Consider the following 19867-nt stretch of genomic DNA (forward strand, 5'->3'; position numbering starts at 1 on the left):
GCAAGCAGGCAGGCAGCTCAATTTCATATTCTGGTCGATGTGGGATTCAAGTGACGTGCTTGCTAGCTAGCTTGACGTGCTAGCTAGCTAGCTTAGTTATTTTATTTCAGCTGCTTAACTCGTTTTTCTTGTATAACTTTTAAAATATAACGTTTTATAAAACGACGAATATGTCTTTAGAACGAGCATATTTTTATCTACGTTTTAACCTAAGTTTCATTAAAAACGGAGTAAGGAAAAAAAATAATATATTTTATTATTAATATTAAACGTTCTTATACGACCTCATATATATCTATTTTTAATAGACCTTACTTAGCTTAATTAATCTTGTTAGCTTAATTAATATTGATTAACTGATTAATTAATCATACTAAACTTAATTAGGGTTTCCTTATTGCATAATTATCATACTAAATATTAATTTTAGTGAGGGTTGTTACAATAGGTAATTACGCACGTTCATTTTAAAATCACGCACGTTATAACTCAAAAATCCAAAATCACGCATGTTGAAACACAATAATCACGCATATTGAAAACATTAATCACGCATGTTATAGAACAAATCACGCACGTTGTTGTACGTAAAGTACGTTAAGCCGTAATGTACGATATACTTTTTCTATATATATATATACATATATATATATATAAGCGCTACCAACCACGCCACTCCCACACCGTCTGTTTTAGCATCACGCCACGTTCTGACGCATGGTCCACGTGTCGCATAATGCACCATCTTCAAGCCCCTCCACACCGTGTAGTTTAAACGTAATTAGTTGTTATTTACTTGTTAAAGCTTGATAACATTAGTGGATGGTATATATACACATAAAATAGTCCATTAATTTCCACTGAGTTAGAGGAAATGATTTACATTATCATAAAATAAACATTTTACATTTTGTATATATAAACCGGGTAGGGTTCGGCTATAAAATCCAAATTTTCTAAAAAGTGTAAAAAGTCATAAAACACTATAATTTCAGTCATAAAACTCACAAATAACAGTGTGAGGATTACTAAAACAACATATTCAAACCCTAATAGTCTATAAAAACTTCAAACACACAATATTATGTTTGTTATTCCATAATTAGATGCTTATCATCTAAGACACAATACCAAACTCACATATATGATGTTTTAGTAATCTTCATTATGTTATTTGTTGGTTTTTGGCGTGTTTAATGGTTGATATTATGTTGTTTTATGACTTTTTACATTTTTTTATGAAATTTGAACTTTATAGCCAACTTCTAGCCTATGTAAACCACTTTTTTCTTTCTTTCTAATTCTTGATTATTAAACTTAGGTATCGCAAGGCAAGGAAATAACTGGATATTGAAAGTAGGTAAGTACACGGTTGGTTGATCAATTTTAATTTGAATAAATATGAAAAATGTGTTTAGTTAGGTGTTCTAATACGAGCTTCAAATCTTTTATCATAACAGTTATAGGAGTTGGAGCTTCTCTACTATCATTTCTATTGATAGGCATAATATGTTACATTATGAAGTTCTCACTTATCACTTACATAGCCACATTTAAATATAAATGTGAAGATGATATAAGTGTTGAGGCCTTTATCAAGCAATATGGATCCTTAACCACCAAGAGGTACAATTATGTTGATGTCAAGAAAATGACCAATTCATTTCAAACCAAATTAGGGGATGGAGGGTTTGGAACTGTGTATCAAGGGAAACTATCAGACGGTCGCCTTGTCGCGGTTAAAGTTTTACACTCGTCTAAAGCAAGTGGAAAAGAGTTCATTAATGAAGTCGCTAGTATTGGCAGGATTTCTCACATTAACATTGTTTCTCTATTAGGGTTTTGTTCGGACAATCATAAGAGAGCTCTCATATATGAGTTCATGTCAAATGGATCATTAGACAAGTTTATACATAGTGATCATGATTCTCATAAATCAAGCATACGATTAGAAGTGATGAAGTTGTATGAGGTGGCTCTTGGAATAGCACGCGGTCTTGACTACTTGCATCGTGGGTGCAACCCTCGTATCCTCCATCTTGACATAAAGCCGCCTAACATTCTCCTTGATGATGACTTTTGTCCCAAGATAGCCGATTTTGGACTTGCAAAGCTATACCCTAGGAATGAGAGCATTGTTTCTATGTTGGAGGCTAGAGGCACCATTGGGTATATTGCACCTGAAGTTTTCAACAAAAGCATTGGAGGAGTTGTAAGATTAAATATATTACGTATTAATATTTAATCTATAGCCATCATAATCATTTGCATTATAGAGATCAAAATATATTAGAACCTATTATTTAATTAGTTGGTAATTGTTGATGGACCATATTGCCCTTAGTAACTAATTAGGTTTCCTCCTGGGTGCTTATATAAGGAGAGTTATGTGGAGGTTTAGGGGTTACTCAGTTACACAATTACACCACCCCATTAGCCATAACATCATCACGAAACCTCCTCTCCTAACCGATACCCTTTTCGGTTTCTAAGTCCCCATCATCAGTTAGCACCCTAAGGAGGAACCATATCACCTTGACAAAGATGTCGAACTCCATGTCGTCTTCTCTAACTGGATTCTCCTCTGCACTGTCTGCGGTGACAGGTATGTTTATATTGTTTTCCTTCATGCACAAACAGAACTGAACCAACATGTGGTATCAGAGCATATGTTGATTAGTCAGTTCTGTTTTCGTATCCATAATTCTGGGATTGAAACTTGGAAAACGGAATTTTGAAACCTTATGAACTTAACAGCCGTTTCGAGTCATGAACATCGACTCGAGATCTTTGTTTTTGGGAAAAAGAATTAATTGTATGTTCACCGATTTTAACTGGGTTTATGTTTTACAAACGAAATATGTTCAGAATCTTAAAAGTTTCAGGTTTCGGGTTCCAGAATTTTATTTTTTATGATTAGGGTTCATCATGTTCATGTGAAAATTCGAAAATTCTGTTATATTTTGGAATATGATTCGGATTATTAAGTGTTTTTTTCCTGTTTTGATCTGATTTTGTCTTCTAAAATTTCCGAAAACTGTTAAAAGATAAACAGATTATGATTTACGAAATACTTGATAAAATTAGATCATTTTAAAACAGGAAATAATATCACAAAATCCCTTAATTTCGAATTTTCGGTTATGATATCACAATTAACAGCTGTAACAGGAAGTTTCGAGATCATCAGGTTGCGACTCGAGACCGTGGTTGCGACTCGCAACCATAACGTCATTACTCGAGACCGTAGTTGCGACTCGCAACCATAACGAAATTACTCGAGACCGTAGTTGCGACTCGCAACCATAACGTCATTACTCGAGACCGTAGTTGCGACTCGCAACCATAACGTCATTACTCGAGACCGTGGTTGCGACTCGAAACCTCATTATTTTAGTTCGATCCGCGCTAACGGGTGGTTTGCTATTAAATAAATGGTTTTGTAATTTACTTAGTTAACAAATCAGAATCAGATAATGTTTTTGCAAAACCAGAATAGCTTAACTTGAATGAGCTTTTGATATATCATTTCTGGCCAAAGCTGACTTGATACATCTACTTATCATTCAAGTATTACGAAAGCTATGCTAAGTGTGCATCATAAGCATGAATGTTTTAATATCTGGCCAAAGCTGATTTAATTCTTTCATAGATGGCATACTTAGCAAGTGCATAACTGATATTCGCTAATTTACACATATTTTAGTCCCCCATTTTATCCCCATTTTATGCGTTTTCGGCCGTAAAACCGTCATTCGGATACTTAATCATGTATACTTTTGTTTACAGGCCTAAAACAGCATACCCGACAAGATGATAGTGAAAACGAGGACTTTCCGGACGAAACGACAAAGCTGCGAAGATTCTGTGAAGAAATCTGATCTGGGCAAGTTGCACCCCCGTGCGGTGAGTGGCACCCCCGTGCGGATGCGACAATAAGGCTCAGCTCGGCGTTGCACACCCAGTGCGATCAGGAGTGCAACGAAATCTCGCGAACGCACCCCCGTGCGGTTGGTGGCACCCCCGTGCGGATGCGACAACAAGGCTCATCTCGGAGTTGCACACCCAGTGCGATCAGGAGTGCAACGAAATCTCGGGAACGCACCCCCGTGCAACTGGTTGCACCCCCGTGCGACTGGTTGCACCCCCGTGCGAAAGGTTGCACCCCCATGCGGATTCGATGACCAGCCCCGATCCCGGATATGCATGCCCGTGCACCCCATGGCACGCCCGTGCGAGACCGAAGACCAGTCAACTCTGCTGATGTCACACGGTATGGTGGACCACCACCAATAATTGCTTAAAGTGCACGGCCGTGCCAAACCAAGAACGACCGTGCAACTTCGAAAAAGCACAAAAACAGAACAGAACCATTCTATTAGGAACTCTGGACATTTTGGGAGCTCTGCAGGCGATTTTGAGGCTCCGAAGGCTGCTGCTTTCACTCGGATTCAAGCCACATTGCCCGGTTTTGCTCATTTACTATCCAGATTCTCATTCTTATGCTTGTTTATGGTTTGGTTTCTCAAATCTTTCCATGATTTTGTTATGTTTCAAGCATTTAGACTGATTATTATGTATTAATGTAAGCCTTTGGGCAAAAACACAACAATCCCTTGCTTGATTAGTATGTTAATCTATGTTTGTAATGACATTTTGAAGTATTTTCTATGATTATCTTTGATGATTAGTTTGCAACCTTGTTATTGATATTGATTTCTTGATTATAAGTAATTGTGTTGGATGATTGGTGCTTGGTTAGGTAAGATAGTTGCAAAATGAAGCTTATTTAATCATGTATTAGTAAACTTTTAATTTGGTTAACTAGTTTAACTTGGTTAAAATGTAGGCACCATGATACTCTAACGGGTTAGTGGTTTAATAAAATGCAATTATTATTAATCAAGAGAGCTTGCCCTCACGGAAGGACTCTAACGGGTTAGATGGTGTTGTTACGAATTCTTGCCATGATTTGTTAGCTTAGTTAGTAGTTTCGGCCAAAATTGCTATCTTGGTGAATTTATGTGTAAGATTTGTAAAATGAACTCGGTTGTGATTTAATCTAGTTTATGCTTGTCTCGGTGGTTGCATTGTGTTTATCGGTGTTGCTTTCCTTGATTAAGTGAGGTTAGAAAACTCCTAACGGATGACTAACTTATTTTTAGGAGATCTTCATAGACATTTATCAATTGCATGTTAAAGAACAATTTTAGGTGGTTAAAGTGTGTTTATCGTTTTAACTTTCCGAATGATTGTCATGTTAGGATTCCCGAAAGGGATACTAATTGTCTCGAAATGGAAAATTGACCGAATGTTTCTAAATGCCAAAACTGACTTAGTTGACATGCTGCGGTTATGTATTAAGCAAGGCTATTTATATATAATCTACTATGTTTGATAAATATTTATTTATGCTTACTTTAGATTAATTAAAACCAAAACAAATTATGTTTTTACCGGTAATTTAGTGGCAAAGGTCTAGTATTATTTCTCCGCCCATTTCCGTGGATCGATACTTGGTTCTTACCGATACTTTACTACATATATGACGGGGTACACTTGCCCTTTCGTGTGTGTTTTGATGTAAAAGTAATAATCACTTTTATAAATTTAAAACCAATTCGTGTGTAATTTCATTGTAAAAATATGTATAGTCGCGCACGTACCAAGTTTTTGGCGCCGTTGCCGGGGAATGGCGAGTTTTAGGAACGACCCGAGTCATTGTGTTATCGGTGTATATACTTGTTAATATTTGTGTATATTTTTGTGATTGTTTATTTGTTGATTTATTTGTTGATATTTCATGCTTTCAATTCAATTTATTCGTTTTCATGATTCTTTTGTACACTTGTAAATTTTTATTCTATTTATTTGTTCTAATCCGGATTTATTTATTCATTTATTCGTTGAATTTTCGGCTCTTAAAAATCGTTTTTACACTAGCCGATTCGATTATTTTCATTTAATTTTTATAAAATTTCGGGCCCATTTTCGGATTTTTATAAATTTTTCAGCCCATTTAAAATAATATTCTGTTTCTTTTCAGCAAAAAAAAAAAAAAACAGCCTTATTATAATAATAATAATATAATATTCTTGTCGATCAATTTTTCGTGTCCTCAACCCCCGCTCCCGACGCTGCTGAGCCTTCAGACGAACCCGAGCGTGATCTGAGGAGACGTCTTCATTAGAGATCCCGTGCGGTTGCGCTGCAACTCGCAGCAGCTGTGGACGAGCAGGTGGTATCCGCTGAGACAGAGGGCCCAGCCGACGAAGGACACATCATCATGGCTGACGGCAAGAAGTGTGTTTACGAAAAAGCTTCATTCACGTTGGACAGGACCATACACAGTAAAAGAGGTATTTCCTTATGGGACTGTTGCAATAGAGAACGCGGACGGCGTTATTTTCAAGGTAAATGGGCATCGGTTGAAGGTTTACGTTGGAGGGCCGATCGAGTCGGCGGTGGAGGTTATCGAGCTCCACACCCCGCATATAGCGTAAGTGTGGGGACATGAGTCTTGCTATCGACTCGCCGACAAAAATTTAGCATGAGTCTTGCTATCGACTCGCCGACAAAAATTTAGCATGAGTCTTGCTATCAACTCGCCGACAAAAATTTAGCATGAGTCTTGCTATCGACTCGCCGACAAAAATTTAGCATGAGTCTACGCTACTGACTCGCGGATTAAAAATGTAGCAAGAGCGTCAAAAGCGCTTTAGGGGTAGTATCGTCTTTTTATGTGTTTTTCTAGTTTTAGCGTAATTTAGGAGTGTTTGGTAGTTTCCGTTTGTTTGTACAGTTTTTATACGTGCCGAGTGAAGGGTCTACGTGGGAATATTGTTAAAACATGTTGCGGATGGTAAAAATGGCGAAAAATGGCCAAAAAGAGTGCTGAAACGGGTTTCTGCAGCAAACAGACACATCTGCAGATTTGGCATGACCATGCCATTGGTCGCACGCCCGTGCGATTTCGGGCTGGCCTGCACCTCGAGTCGCACCCCCGTGCATTACCGAGGTCAACGTGCAAGAATGGGTCAACATCGGATCCGCACCCCCGTGCGAAAATCCGCACCCCCATGCGAAAATCCGCACACCCGTGCGAAAATCCGCACGACCATGCGCATGGTCAGGGGCATTTTTTCATTGTTCCATATAAAAGCCCTCATCTGCATCCACTTCTCACATTCGCGAAACCCCACTGCACTCTCGTTCCTGGCCAATTCTTTTTTCCCCAAAATCGCACCATTTTTCGCACGGTTTCTCAGATCTTCTCGCACGGTTTGTTTTTTTTTTTCTTTTTTTTCTTGTCAATTTCCTGTTTTTATCGCTTTCTAGGGTTAGATTCTCCGATTTCTTCAAGGCTTTTTAGGGTTCCCTTCATAAACAAATCGAAACCCTAGCCCTTGCAAGAACTTCACAAATCATGAACACCCGGCTGATTTCCTAACCCCCTGTCACTAGAAACTTAAAAAATTTCGAAAAGATTTGACTGTTCTGATTCGAGGTTAAGAATCTGCAGAAAACGGGATCGCACGGTCGTTCTGTACATGGAACGGTCGTGCGTACGCGGGTCGTTCATGATTTTTAACTGTGGTGCCGGATGTGCACGGTGATGCGACCAGTCGCATGTCCGTGCAATCCCGTCATGTTCCGATAATCAAGACCGCACCACCACTGATCTCGGTGACGCATGACCATGCGTCCATTCGCACACCCGTGCGAAACACCCAGATCAGTTTGACAGAATCTTCATAACTGTGTGTTCGGCTGAGCATGAAGAGGAGGAGCAGAATCAGCCACCACCCACACCACCACACCAGTAGTTCCAGCAGCACCAAGACTGGCCACCCGGCATCCCATCTTATCCTGATTTGTACCAGCAATTTCAACAAATGCGGCTGAACCAGGAGCAGCTGCGAGTCAACCAGGAGGTGGTGCTGACGGTGATGATGAGTAGCTGGTGGTGGTAGTAGCATTTCAGTGCTTTATATTTCGGGTGTTCATTTTGGTTGTTATTTCAACACCCCCGGTTATGTACTTTTTATTTTCAGACACTTTACTTTATGTCTTGTCTTTGTTGGGATTTCTAGTATTTCTATTTATGTATATTATGGTTTTTATGTTTATGCTGTTACTGCTCTGTTTTGGTGTACATGTGACATACTTGCAGATCCGACATATCTTGGACCGGAGCATATGACAGACACAGCTTTGGAAGTCTCGTTTCATCAGATATCATCTTGAGGGGAGTACTATTATCCTTTTTCTCTATATTTCGGGTTTCGCATTGGGGACAATGCGAAGTTCAAGTGTGGGGAGGGGGTTAACTTTGTTAACTTTGTTTGTCCTCATATTTATATAAAAATAAAAAAATAAAAAAAAATCAGAAAAATCATTCAAAAATACCTGTATTTTGTATATATTTTAGTAAATAAACCGGTTGATTGTGTTTTAGAAAGCATCAGACTTGATAAAAACTCGACAAGCAAAATATTTTTGAAAAAGGAAACCGGAAAGCGTGACAAACAAAGAAAGACTTACATGATAGTTTTCACACTTTTACCCATTCCATCCGTTACGTGAGCATATTTGAGCCTATTGTTATATATTTGTTCATTTCGGATATAGGAGTGAGCCGGATGTTATGTGTAATATAGAACTTGTCACTAGTATGCTTGTTAAAACCATGAACTTGTGAATTTGTGTAAAAGTGATAGAGGCACTTAGATTACCCCTTTGTTGTAAACCTTGTTCTTTGTGTTGTGCTTCCCGTTCACCTTATATTACCCTTTAGGATTAACCATGTCGAGCCTTCCCGTTTACCTTTGTTTACCCACATTATCGCCCACTTAGCCAAATTTAGCCTTTGTATGTTTTAAACCCTTTTTAGTGTTGAAACTCGGGCAAAATAATCGTTTAACTAGCGTTTGTTTCAGTTTATTGTATAGTTTGCAAAAAAAAAAAAAAGAAAAAAAAAAAAGAAAACAGAAAATAAAACACCCTAAAATAGGGTGAAGTTGATAAAATCGAGCAATTTTGAACACTTAAATGTTAAATTTCGTTGATAAGCTCGATTGCGCAATAGTCGCCTTTTTAAGGCATTTGTATGTATAGTTGTTTACGTTGTTGCTAGTTAAACGCTACTACCGAGTTTTAACCATTTTCGCCACTTTATATGTCTACTTCCATACCCTTCGCCCAAGCCTAACGTTACAACCCGTAAAGACCTCTTGATTTACACTTATTTGCATGTTGGTTGGTGGAGACGAGATCTTATGACAAGCTTATGATATTGCATGTTTCATTGACGAGGCATTGAGTGTTTGCACATACACATTATATGTATGTTTCATAAATAAAACCGAGTGTATGTGAACATTGTGAGTCGTGTGAAGATTAACATGTTGAGTCGATTAAATGTGAAGCCACGGCTTTTTGGTTGTCGCTTTATAATTGCATATGCTTGTTGGGTTTGAGTCTTTTGATGTTGTCTTTCGACAAACCGGCTAACCGTTTATAGTAGTTTTCAATAAAATAGTGTGTAAATTATCGTTCTTGTTTGTTTCCTTCTTTTATTGCTTTTTAGTTCAGCTTGCTTGAGGACAAGCAAGGTTCAAGTGTGGGGAGATTTGATATTCGCTAATTTACACATATTTTAGTCCCCCATTTTATCCCCATTTTATGCGTTTTCGGCCGTAAAACCGTCATTCGGATACTTAATCATGTATACTTTTGTTTACAGCATACCCGACAAGATGATAGTGAAAACGAGGACTTTCCGGACGAAACGACAAAGCTGCGAAGATTCTGTGAAGAAATCTGATCTGGGCAAGTTGCACCCCCGTGCGGTGAGTGGCACCCCCGTGCGGATGCGACAATAAGGCTCAGCTCGGCGTTGCACACCCAGTGCGATCAGGAGTGCAACGAAATCTCGCGAACGCACCCCCGTGCGGTTGGTGGCACCCCCGTGCGGATGCGACAACAAGGCTCATCTCGGAGTTGCACACCCAGTGCGATCAGGAGTGCAACGAAATCTCGGGAACGCACCCCCGTGCAACTGGTTGCACCCCCGTGCGACTGGTTGCACCCCCGTGCGAAAGGTTGCACCCCCATGCGGATTCGATGACCAGCCCCGATCCCGGATATGCATGCCCGTGCACCCCATGGCACGCCCGTGCGAGACCGAAGACCAGTCAACTCTGCTGATGTCACACGGTATGGTGGACCACCACCAATAATTGCTTAAAGTGCACGGCCGTGCCAAACCAAGAACGACCGTGCAACTTCGAAAAAGCATAAAAACAGAACAGAACCATTCTATTAGGAACTCTGGACATTTTGGGAGCTCTGCAGGCGATTTTGAGGCTCCGAAGGCTGCTGCTTTCACTCGGATTCAAGCCACATTGCCCGGTTTTGCTCATTTACTATCCAGATTCTCATTCTTATGCTTGTTTATGGTTTGGTTTCTCAAATCTTTCCATGATTTTGTTATGTTTCAAGCATTTAGACTGATTATTATGTATTAATGTAAGCCTTTGGGCAAAAACACAACAATCCCTTGCTTGATTAGTATGTTAATCTATGTTTGTAATGACATTTTGAAGTATTTTCTATGATTATCTTTGATGATTAGTTTGCAACCTTGTTATTGATATTGATTTCTTGATTATAAGTAATTGTGTTGGATGATTGGTGCTTGGTTAGGTAAGATAGTTGCAAAATGAAGCTTATTTAATCATGTATTAGTAAACTTTTAATTTGGTTAACTAGTTTAACTTGGTTAAAATGTAGGCACCATGATACTCTAACGGGTTAGTGGTTTAATAAAATGCAATTATTATTAATCAAGAGAGCTTGCCCTCACGGAAGGACTCTAACGGGTTAGATGGTGTTGTTACGAATTCTTGCCATGATTTGTTAGCTTAGTTAGTAGTTTCGGCCAAAATTGCTATCTTGGTGAATTTATGTGTAAGATTTGTAAAATGAACTCGGTTGTGATTTAATCTAGTTTATGCTTGTCTCGGTGGTTGCATTGTGTTTATCGGTGTTGCTTTCCTTGATTAAGTGAGGTTAGAAAACTCCTAACGGATGACTAACTTATTTTTAGGAGATCTTCATAGACATTTATCAATTGCATGTTAAAGAACAATTTTAGGTGGTTAAAGTGTGTTTATCGTTTTAACTTTCCGAATGATTGTCATGTTAGGATTCCCGAAAGGGATACTAATTGTCTCGAAATGGAAAATTGACCGAATGTTTCTAAATGCCAAAACTGACTTAGTTGACATGCTGCGGTTATGTATTAAGCAAGGCTATTTATATATAATCTACTATGTTTGATAAATATTTATTTATGCTTACTTTAGATTAATTAAAACCAAAACAAATTATGTTTTTACCGGTAATTTAGTGGCAAAGGTCTAGTATTATTTCTCCGCCCATTTCCGTGGATCGATACTTGGTTCTTACCGATACTTTACTACATATATGACGGGGTACACTTGCCCTTTCGTGTGTGTTTTGATGTAAAAGTAATAATCACTTTTATAAATTTAAAACCAATTCGTGTGTAATTTCATTGTAAAAATATGTATAGTCGCGCACGTACCAATAACTAAAGTGATTGTTTCAATTTCTGGCCAAAGCTGATTTGTTACAACCACTTTGCACATATGCTTAAATGATTACACTTCTGGCCAAAGCTGTTTTGTCTTCGTTTAAGTAGAATTTTTAGTTAAGTCTATTATTTTGATGTTAGTAATAGACATTATCACAGCTTCATTATGTAAAATGGTCATTATTTTGCCTGCCTTAGTTTAACGTGCCCTTAGATCACATTAGGATTTCTTCCTTAGTATCATAACTTGCTCATCTTATTTCCACTAACAGCACCCAACTGCGGGATTCCACCTTTGACTGGTGATAACTTTGCTACTTGGAAGGATGCTCTCATGCTTACTCTCGGATTGCTTGATTTTGATTATGCTCTAAGAGAGAAAAAGCCAGCGGACCTTACCACTCAAAGTACTGCTGCTGAGCAGTTAACTCATGAAAAGTGGACTAGGTGTAACCGCATGTCTCTCATGTTTATGAAGCAATCCATAAGCAATGCAATCAGGGGAGCTATTCCTGATTCTGAAGATGCTAAAACCTACTTGGAACATGTGGAGGCGCAGTTCAAAGGGACGTCTAAGGCGCACGCTAGTACTCTTATTCTCAAGCTGGTGACAACTAACTATGATGGGAGGAGCGGCATTCGCGAGCACATCATGATGATGAATGACATGGCCAATAAGCTGAAGGGGCTGGAAATGGAAATCAGTGATGGTTTCCTTGTTCATTTCATCATTACTTCGCTTCCTTCATCCTTTGAAGCATTTAAGATCAACTACAACACTCAGAAGGAAAAATGGACGATGAGTGAGCTGGTCGCCATGTGCGTACAGGAGGAAGAGCGCATGAGGATGGATCGCACTACTGATGTTGCCAACTTCACCACCTCCAACTCTAAGAAAAGGAAGAACAATTATCATAGGAAGGATGCTTCAAAAGTCCAAAGGCCTAATCCTAACTCTAATACAAGTGCACCTTCCAGCTCTAAGAACTCCTTAGGCAGTATCCGCTGCAAGTTCTGTAAAAAGACAGGACATATGCAGAAGGAATGCCCTGACTTTAAGGAGTGGCTGGCTAAGAAAGGTAACGATTATTTTATGATACTTGAGTCCTATAATTTAAGTGTTCCTGCTAATTCTTGGTGGTTTGATTCTGGTTCTATGGTTCATGTTACCAATTCTACTCAGGGATTCCTTTCAATCCGGAAGCTGGAAAGAAACCAAAGAACGCTTAAGGTTGGGGATGATCGAGAATTAGAAGTGAAGGCCATTGGAACATTACAATTAGTTATGAAAACTGGTTTATGTATTAAACTTTATGATACCTTATATGTTCCTGAGGTAACTCGGAACCTTGTATCAGGACCAAAGTTAGACATGGACGGTTTTATTGTTTCCCATGGTCATCGCAAACTCTCTATCCATTATGATTCTGTTCTTTATGGTACTGGTGTTCTGGATGGAGGTCTCTATAGATTAGAACTAGATGATGGCTTTTCCAAATCTTTGTTGTCATATAACATTAATGAATCACTCACAAAGATGGAAGAGAAACGAGACTTAGAGACTTCATCCATGTTGTGGCATCAGCGTTTAGGCCACATTTCAAAAGAGCGATTAAATCGTCTCGTAAAGGATGAAGTCTTACCTCCTCTCGATTTCTCTGACTTTGGAACATGTGTCAAATGTCTTAAAGGTAAAATGACATTAGCGAATAAGAAAGGTGCCACTAGGAGTTCTAATTTATTAGAACTCATTCACACTGACATTAGTGGTCCCTACCAAATCGCTGGCATAACAGGACATACTTCATTTATCACCTTTATTGATGATTATTCTCGTTATATGTACTTGTATCTTATTAAGGAGAAATCTGAATCTCTAACAACTTTTAAAGATTATAAGGCTGAAGTTGAAAAGCAATTAGATCGTCAGATTAAAGTTGTGAGATCAAATAGAGGCGGTGAGTATTATGGAAGACATACTGATGTGGGTCAAGCTCCTGGTCCATTTTATGAGTTTTGTAAGGGCCAGGGGATTGTGAACCAATACACCATGCCTGGTACACCTCAGCAGAACGGTGTCGCTGAAAGAAGAAACCGTACCCTTATGAACATGGTGCGCAGTATGTTAGCCAACACTAACTTACCATTATTCCTCTGGACTGAAGCGTTGAAAGCAGCTGTTCATATACTCAATAGAGTTCCTTCTAAGTCTGTCCCTAAAACTCCTTATGAACTTTGGACAGGAAGGAACCGAGTCTTAAATATATGAAAGTATGGGGCTGCATTGCTGAAGCAAAACTTTACAATCCTTTCCTAAGGAAACTTGACCCTAAGACAGTTACCTGTTTCTTTATCGGGTATCCTGAGAACTCTAAGGGTTATCGTTTCTATTGTCCTTCCCATGTCACCCGTATTGTTGAAACCAAGCGTGCCGCGTTCCTGGAGGATTTCAAGGTCAGTGGGAGCAGTACCAACCCTTACGAAGAATTGCAAGAAGTACAAGACGCGGGGGGGGGGGGGGGGGAGAGACTCGTCGCTTACCATTACTCCGATTACTCCTCTTGTACCCAATGCAATTATTACACCTGAAGCTACTGCACCAACTCCAAATTCACCTCTACAATCAGAACCCATTATACCTCATGACGAAGGCACATCAAACGCTCAAAACCAAGACAACGCTGAACCCGATAATCCACTCAGGAGGTCATCCAGGCAAAGAAGGCCTCCTAATTGGGATGATTATGTTACCTACCTGACTGAAATGGATCCCGGAAAGCTCAATGATCCTATCTCTTACAATGAAGCCATTAGCAGTGATCAGTCTTCTGAATGGAATAAAGCAATGATTGATGAGCTTGATTCCATGAAGAAAAATGACGTTTGGGATTTGGTAGAATTACCCAACGGAGTCAAACCCGTAGGATGCAAATGGGTGTTCAAAACAAAACTGGATCCGAATGGTAACGTTGAACGCTACAAAGCAAGATTGGTTGCAAAGGGCTACACTCAGAAAGAGGGAATTGATTATCAAGAGACGTTTTCGCCTGTCTCTCGTAAAGATTCATTAAGGATCGTCATGGCCCTAGTAGCTCATTTCGATTTAGAGCTGCATCAGATGGACGTTAAAACCGCTTTCCTTAACGGAGACTTGGACGAAGATGTTTACATGAAGCAACCTGAAGGCTTTGAGCCTGAAGGTCAGGAGCATCTAGTCTGTAAGCTGAAGAAATCCATTTACGGGTTAAAACAAGCATCACGTCAGTGGTACCTCAAGTTTGATGAAGTCATGAAGAAGCAAGGTTTTATGAAGAATCAAATGGATCAATGCACCTACCTCAAGATGAGTGGGAGTGACTTTACTATACTTGTCCTTTACGTAGATGATATTCTATTGGCAAGTAATAGTTTAGATATGTTGCATGAGTCGAAGCGTTTACTCTCGCATAACTTCGACATGAAGGATCTCGGAGATGCATCTTACGTCATTGGCATCGAAATTCACCGAGATAGAAACAAAGGGATCTTAGGATTGTCCCAAAGGGCCTACATTGATCGTGTCCTTACACGATACAACATGCAACAGTGCAAACCCTCCGTCGCTCCAGTAGTTAAGGGAGATGTTTTCGGTTCATTTCAGTGTCCGACAACAGAGGTTGAGAAGGAGCAAATGAGCCAGATACCTTATGCATCAGTAGTCGGGAGCTTGATGTATGCTCAAGTCTGTACTCGTCCAGATATCGCTTATATTGCTGGAATGCTAGGCCGTTATCAGACTAATCCTGGCTTAGATCACTGGAAAGCAGCTAAGAAGGTACTTCGATATCTGCAAGGGACGAAAGACTATAAGCTGACTTATAGAAGAAGTGATCATTTAGAAGTGGTGGGCTATTCTGATTCTGACTTTGCCAAATGCAAAGATGACAAGAAATCCACTTCGGGCTATATCTTTATGTTAGCAGGCGGCCCTATCTCTTGGAAGAGTCATAAACAACAGTTGACCACAACTTCCACAATGATGGCAGAATACATTGCTGTCTATAACGCAACCTGTCATGGAATGTTGATTAGAAACCTGGTCACTGGACTCAAAATCGTTAATTCCATTTCTAGACCATTGAAGCTTTACTGTGATAATTCAGCTGCCGTTAGTTTCTCGAACAGTAACAATTCGACTGGAGCTGGTTTATATCTCGATACGAAATATCTATTTGTACGTGAACGTGTTGAGGAAAATAATCTTTGTATCGAGTATATTAGTACTAAGGATATGCTTGCGGATCCGATGACTAAAGGTCTCCCTCCTAAGGTTTATGAAGAACATGTTCGGAATATGGGATTATGTAAAGACCTTATTTGAGCATATTGTACTAGCTTATGTTTTATGATTAATGAAATTTCCTCAAGTTTGATTTTGTATGTCTGTTAGAATATGTTCAACCGGTATAATGGCATATAGACAAATAAAAGTTACAAATCAAACAAAGGGCTTATGCGTATTTTGATCATGATGATTAGGTTTTAAATTAAGGCTATAGTATGATTAATGGGGGTCCTGAGTCGCATAATGATTCAACGGCTGTATTTTTCTGCTATAGTACTTGTTTAAGGCTAAAATGAGTGTTAACTCCTGATCAGGCTTATCTAATACTCATAGTAAATGATTACTCGGCTAAGTGGGAGAATGTAAGATTAAATATATTACGTATTAATATTTAATCTATAGCCATCATAATCATTTGCATTATAGAGATCAAAATATATTAGAACCTATTATTTAATTAGTTGGTAATTGTTGATGGACCATATTGCCCTTAGTAACTAATTAGGTTTCCTCCTGGTGCTTATATAAGGAGAGTTATGTGGAGGTTTAGGGGTTACTCAGTTACACAATTACACCACCCCATTAGCCATAACATCATCACGAAACCTCCTCTCCTAACCGATACCCTTTTCGGTTTCTAAGTCCCCATCATCAGTTAGCACCCTAAGGAGGAACCAGATCACCTTGACAAAGATGTCGAACTCCATGTCGTCTTCTCTAACTGGATTCTCCTCTGCACTGTCTGCGGTGACAGGTATGTTTATATTGTTTTCCTTCATGCACAAACAGAACTGAACCAACAGGAGTGTCCCATAAATCTGATGTATATAGTTATGGAATGTTGATTCTAGAAATGGTTGGAGGAAATAAAAATGTGGATGTTAGGGTAGGTTCTAAAAGTACAAGTGATTCATATTTTCCTAATTGGATTTACAATCGTCTTGAGAAAGATGAGTGTGTATTCGATGGTGTATCGAGTGTAGAAGAAAACGATTATGTTAAAAAGATGACAATAGTAGGTTTGTGGTGCATACAAACCGTTCCAACACAAAGACCATCAATCGATGAAGTTATCGACATGTTAGAGGGAAGCATGGAAGCGTTGGATGTTCCACAAAAGCCATCATTTCCTTCTTATCAAGCACCGGTTAACGCATGTAGCACCTCACAAAGTGAGCAAGAGAGCAGTGGTCAGCAAAATTCATATGAATTATGATTTTGGTCTGTTAGCTTATATGTGATAATCTTGAATTATTGATTCTGTGTAAACTAGGATTGTTAGATCCGTTGTGATCTATATTATTATTTTAATGTTAAATTCTAGTGTTGGGGATAACTGCTTAACTGGCATGTATAATTTTACATCACGTTTATGAATACTGAAATAAAATATGCTCATCACACTTAAGTATTCAAGTATGACAAAAAAAAAACATAAATTTCTTGCATCACATATCAAATTGATGCATATTCAACACTAATACTCAGCTAAACAACAAATTAACAATATAACAACTATAATCTAGATGAACGATAGAAACAGTATTTAATTTAAAATTTATTTTCAACCAAAAATAATATTTAATTTCAATTTTTATAATATATGTTTTAATCCATTTAATTTTTTTAATATTTGTTTCTTTCTCTAATAACATGTGTTCATTATTTTATGAATACACGGTTGTGTCTAATTATTTTCCTTGAAGCTCTTGAAATAAATTTTGTGAAAACAATGTTGTGTTCATGAGTACTTAAACTCAAGTAAGAATTTTCCGCTCAAGTTAGATTTTTTGGCCAAAATTAAATTTCTGGTTATTAATAAGAAAAAACTGACCCAATGTTTACAACCGATTAACTAATACCAAAACAATCGGAATCGATTGGTTTTTGAAATACATTAACCGAAAGTTTTGGTTTTGGTTACGGTTTTGGCTGAAAATCAAACTGAACTACACCATGCACATTCCTAAAATAAGCAACCTAAGTGTTATGTTCCCTGTCGCGTTGTGCATGCACCTCACTAGTTGACATACACATTTAGCAAATATTTATAAAACTATATCTCTAAACCGGTTTGAACCTGGTCAGACTCGAACCGGTTAAAACTAGGTTTCAAACCGGACAAACCCGTCCTTTCCCTCTTATAAACCGAGTTGGAATCAAACCAGTTCACAAAAACCGGGTTTTACTTTCTTTGACCCAACCCAACCTAATTTAGGCCAAAAACCCGATTTGTGGCCTTATTTGTGAACTAAATGAATCAATCTAGACCACTTATCATTTTGAGCAAGTAGCCGACGACTAAATGAGGACTAGGAGACATAAGTAATGTGGTGTTGGGGTTGTTGGTAGCAGGGGCGAAACAGGCATTCAACTAGCCGTAGTACAGGCTACGGCTCAACTTCTTATCGGTAGCATATTTTTTTGTCGGTTTTATACAAAAGATACCCCTAAACAATTACGAGGATACCCCTGACGTGCAATCGTAGAAGCTGTAGTGCAATCACAGAACTTAGTCAACTGATCAGACGTGCAATCGTAGAAGCAGAAGTGCAATTGTAGATTCACAGAACTGGTCAAAATTCGAACAAGCAGTCCAACATCGGCTGATTAAAATCCGCAGATTGTTTGTGAGTATTCTTTTCTTCTTGTGCTATGATAGTTGATAGTTTGATTTTTGTTCGATAGTTTGATTTTTGTTATTCAGAATTTTATGCTTCGATAGTTGATAGTTTGATTTTTGTTAGTTTGATAGTTTGATTTATCATTTATACTTTTCTATTTTCTAATGTTTAACTAGGAATTGTTCATTGTTGAATACTTGAATACTTTGAAGTGAACTAGTGAAGATAAAACCACAATAAGATAAAACCACAATCTAAAAATAATCTTTAATTGGGAACTTTTTCAAAAGAAAATACGAAGGAACTAATGAAAATCGGGTTGGTGATGATGATACAATTCCGAATGAAACACCAACGAATGTTTTGATGAAACCACAATCTAAAAAACCACAACCGTTGAAACATGTTATTCTAAATTGAAGCTTTTCAAGGCGGATTTACGCAATCGAGTAGGCCCGGATTTTTTAACAATGTCATGGTTTGTGCAGTCGAAAAAGATTTTTTTCATAAAGTAAAAAACGAGATGTGATGGAACGATTTTATGCTATGAAAAAAAGAGGACAAATCTATTAGTTATTTGTTTTACTTTATTTATTTATTGTCATTTTTAATGTTGTATGATTGCACGGTGATAAATGAGGTTTTATAACATAAGAAAACTATATATAAATGAGAAAACTAAAAAAGTAACTAAAAAACCTAAAAAACCTGTCAATTTGATTTTGACCCTTCCAATTCCGGCCAACCTTTTTTTTCTTGGTTACCCTTCCAATGTATAGATAGAAAGTGAATATTGTAATCAGGGGCGCATGATAGAAGGGGTCGAGGGGGACGTCCGACCTCCCGAACTTTTCGCTCAGTAGTGTCCTAGTTTTCGTATAAAACTTTTTAGGTATATATACGGTAATATTTGTTATTAACAAGCATATAAACAAAGTTGACCAATTTTTTTCTAAAAATAGAGGGGCTAAACACGTATATTAGTGAAGTTTAAGGTTTAAAAGTAAAATAAAAAAGCGACAATCAATTACTTTAAAGAATAAAAATACAGGGACTAAACATGTACACTATCAAAGTTGAAGGAGAAAGACTAAACACGCATATAAACACAATTAACCAATAAAAATAAAACTTAAAAAAATAAAATAGAGGGGTTAAATCCGTGTATTAGTGAAGCTAAAGTTTTAAAAATTAAATACAAAAAGAAACGACCAATGAGGGGTGGCGGCTGCCTGACACTATTTCCCCTCATGGTATGGACACTACCAAAGTTAAAACAGAGGAACTAAACACGCATAT

General features: G+C 38.1%; 1 protein-coding gene across 1 annotated transcript; it reads left to right on the forward strand.

Moving 5' to 3' along the window:
* Positions 1 to 1519: 1519 nt before the first annotated feature.
* LOC110923670 (LEAF RUST 10 DISEASE-RESISTANCE LOCUS RECEPTOR-LIKE PROTEIN KINASE-like 2.1) lies at positions 1520 to 17160 on the forward strand. The gene is made up of 2 exons (XM_022167733.1): positions 1520 to 2231; positions 16796 to 17160. Exons 1-2 carry the CDS (start codon positions 1520 to 1522, stop codon positions 17158 to 17160), a joined length of 1077 nt encoding a protein of 358 aa, XP_022023425.1.
* The last annotated feature ends 2707 nt before the right edge of the window (positions 17161 to 19867 follow it).

The sequence above is a fragment of the Helianthus annuus genome, chromosome 17, assembly GCF_002127325.2.
Source record: "Helianthus annuus cultivar XRQ/B chromosome 17, HanXRQr2.0-SUNRISE, whole genome shotgun sequence".
NCBI classification, from domain to species: Eukaryota; Viridiplantae; Streptophyta; class Magnoliopsida; order Asterales; family Asteraceae; genus Helianthus; species Helianthus annuus.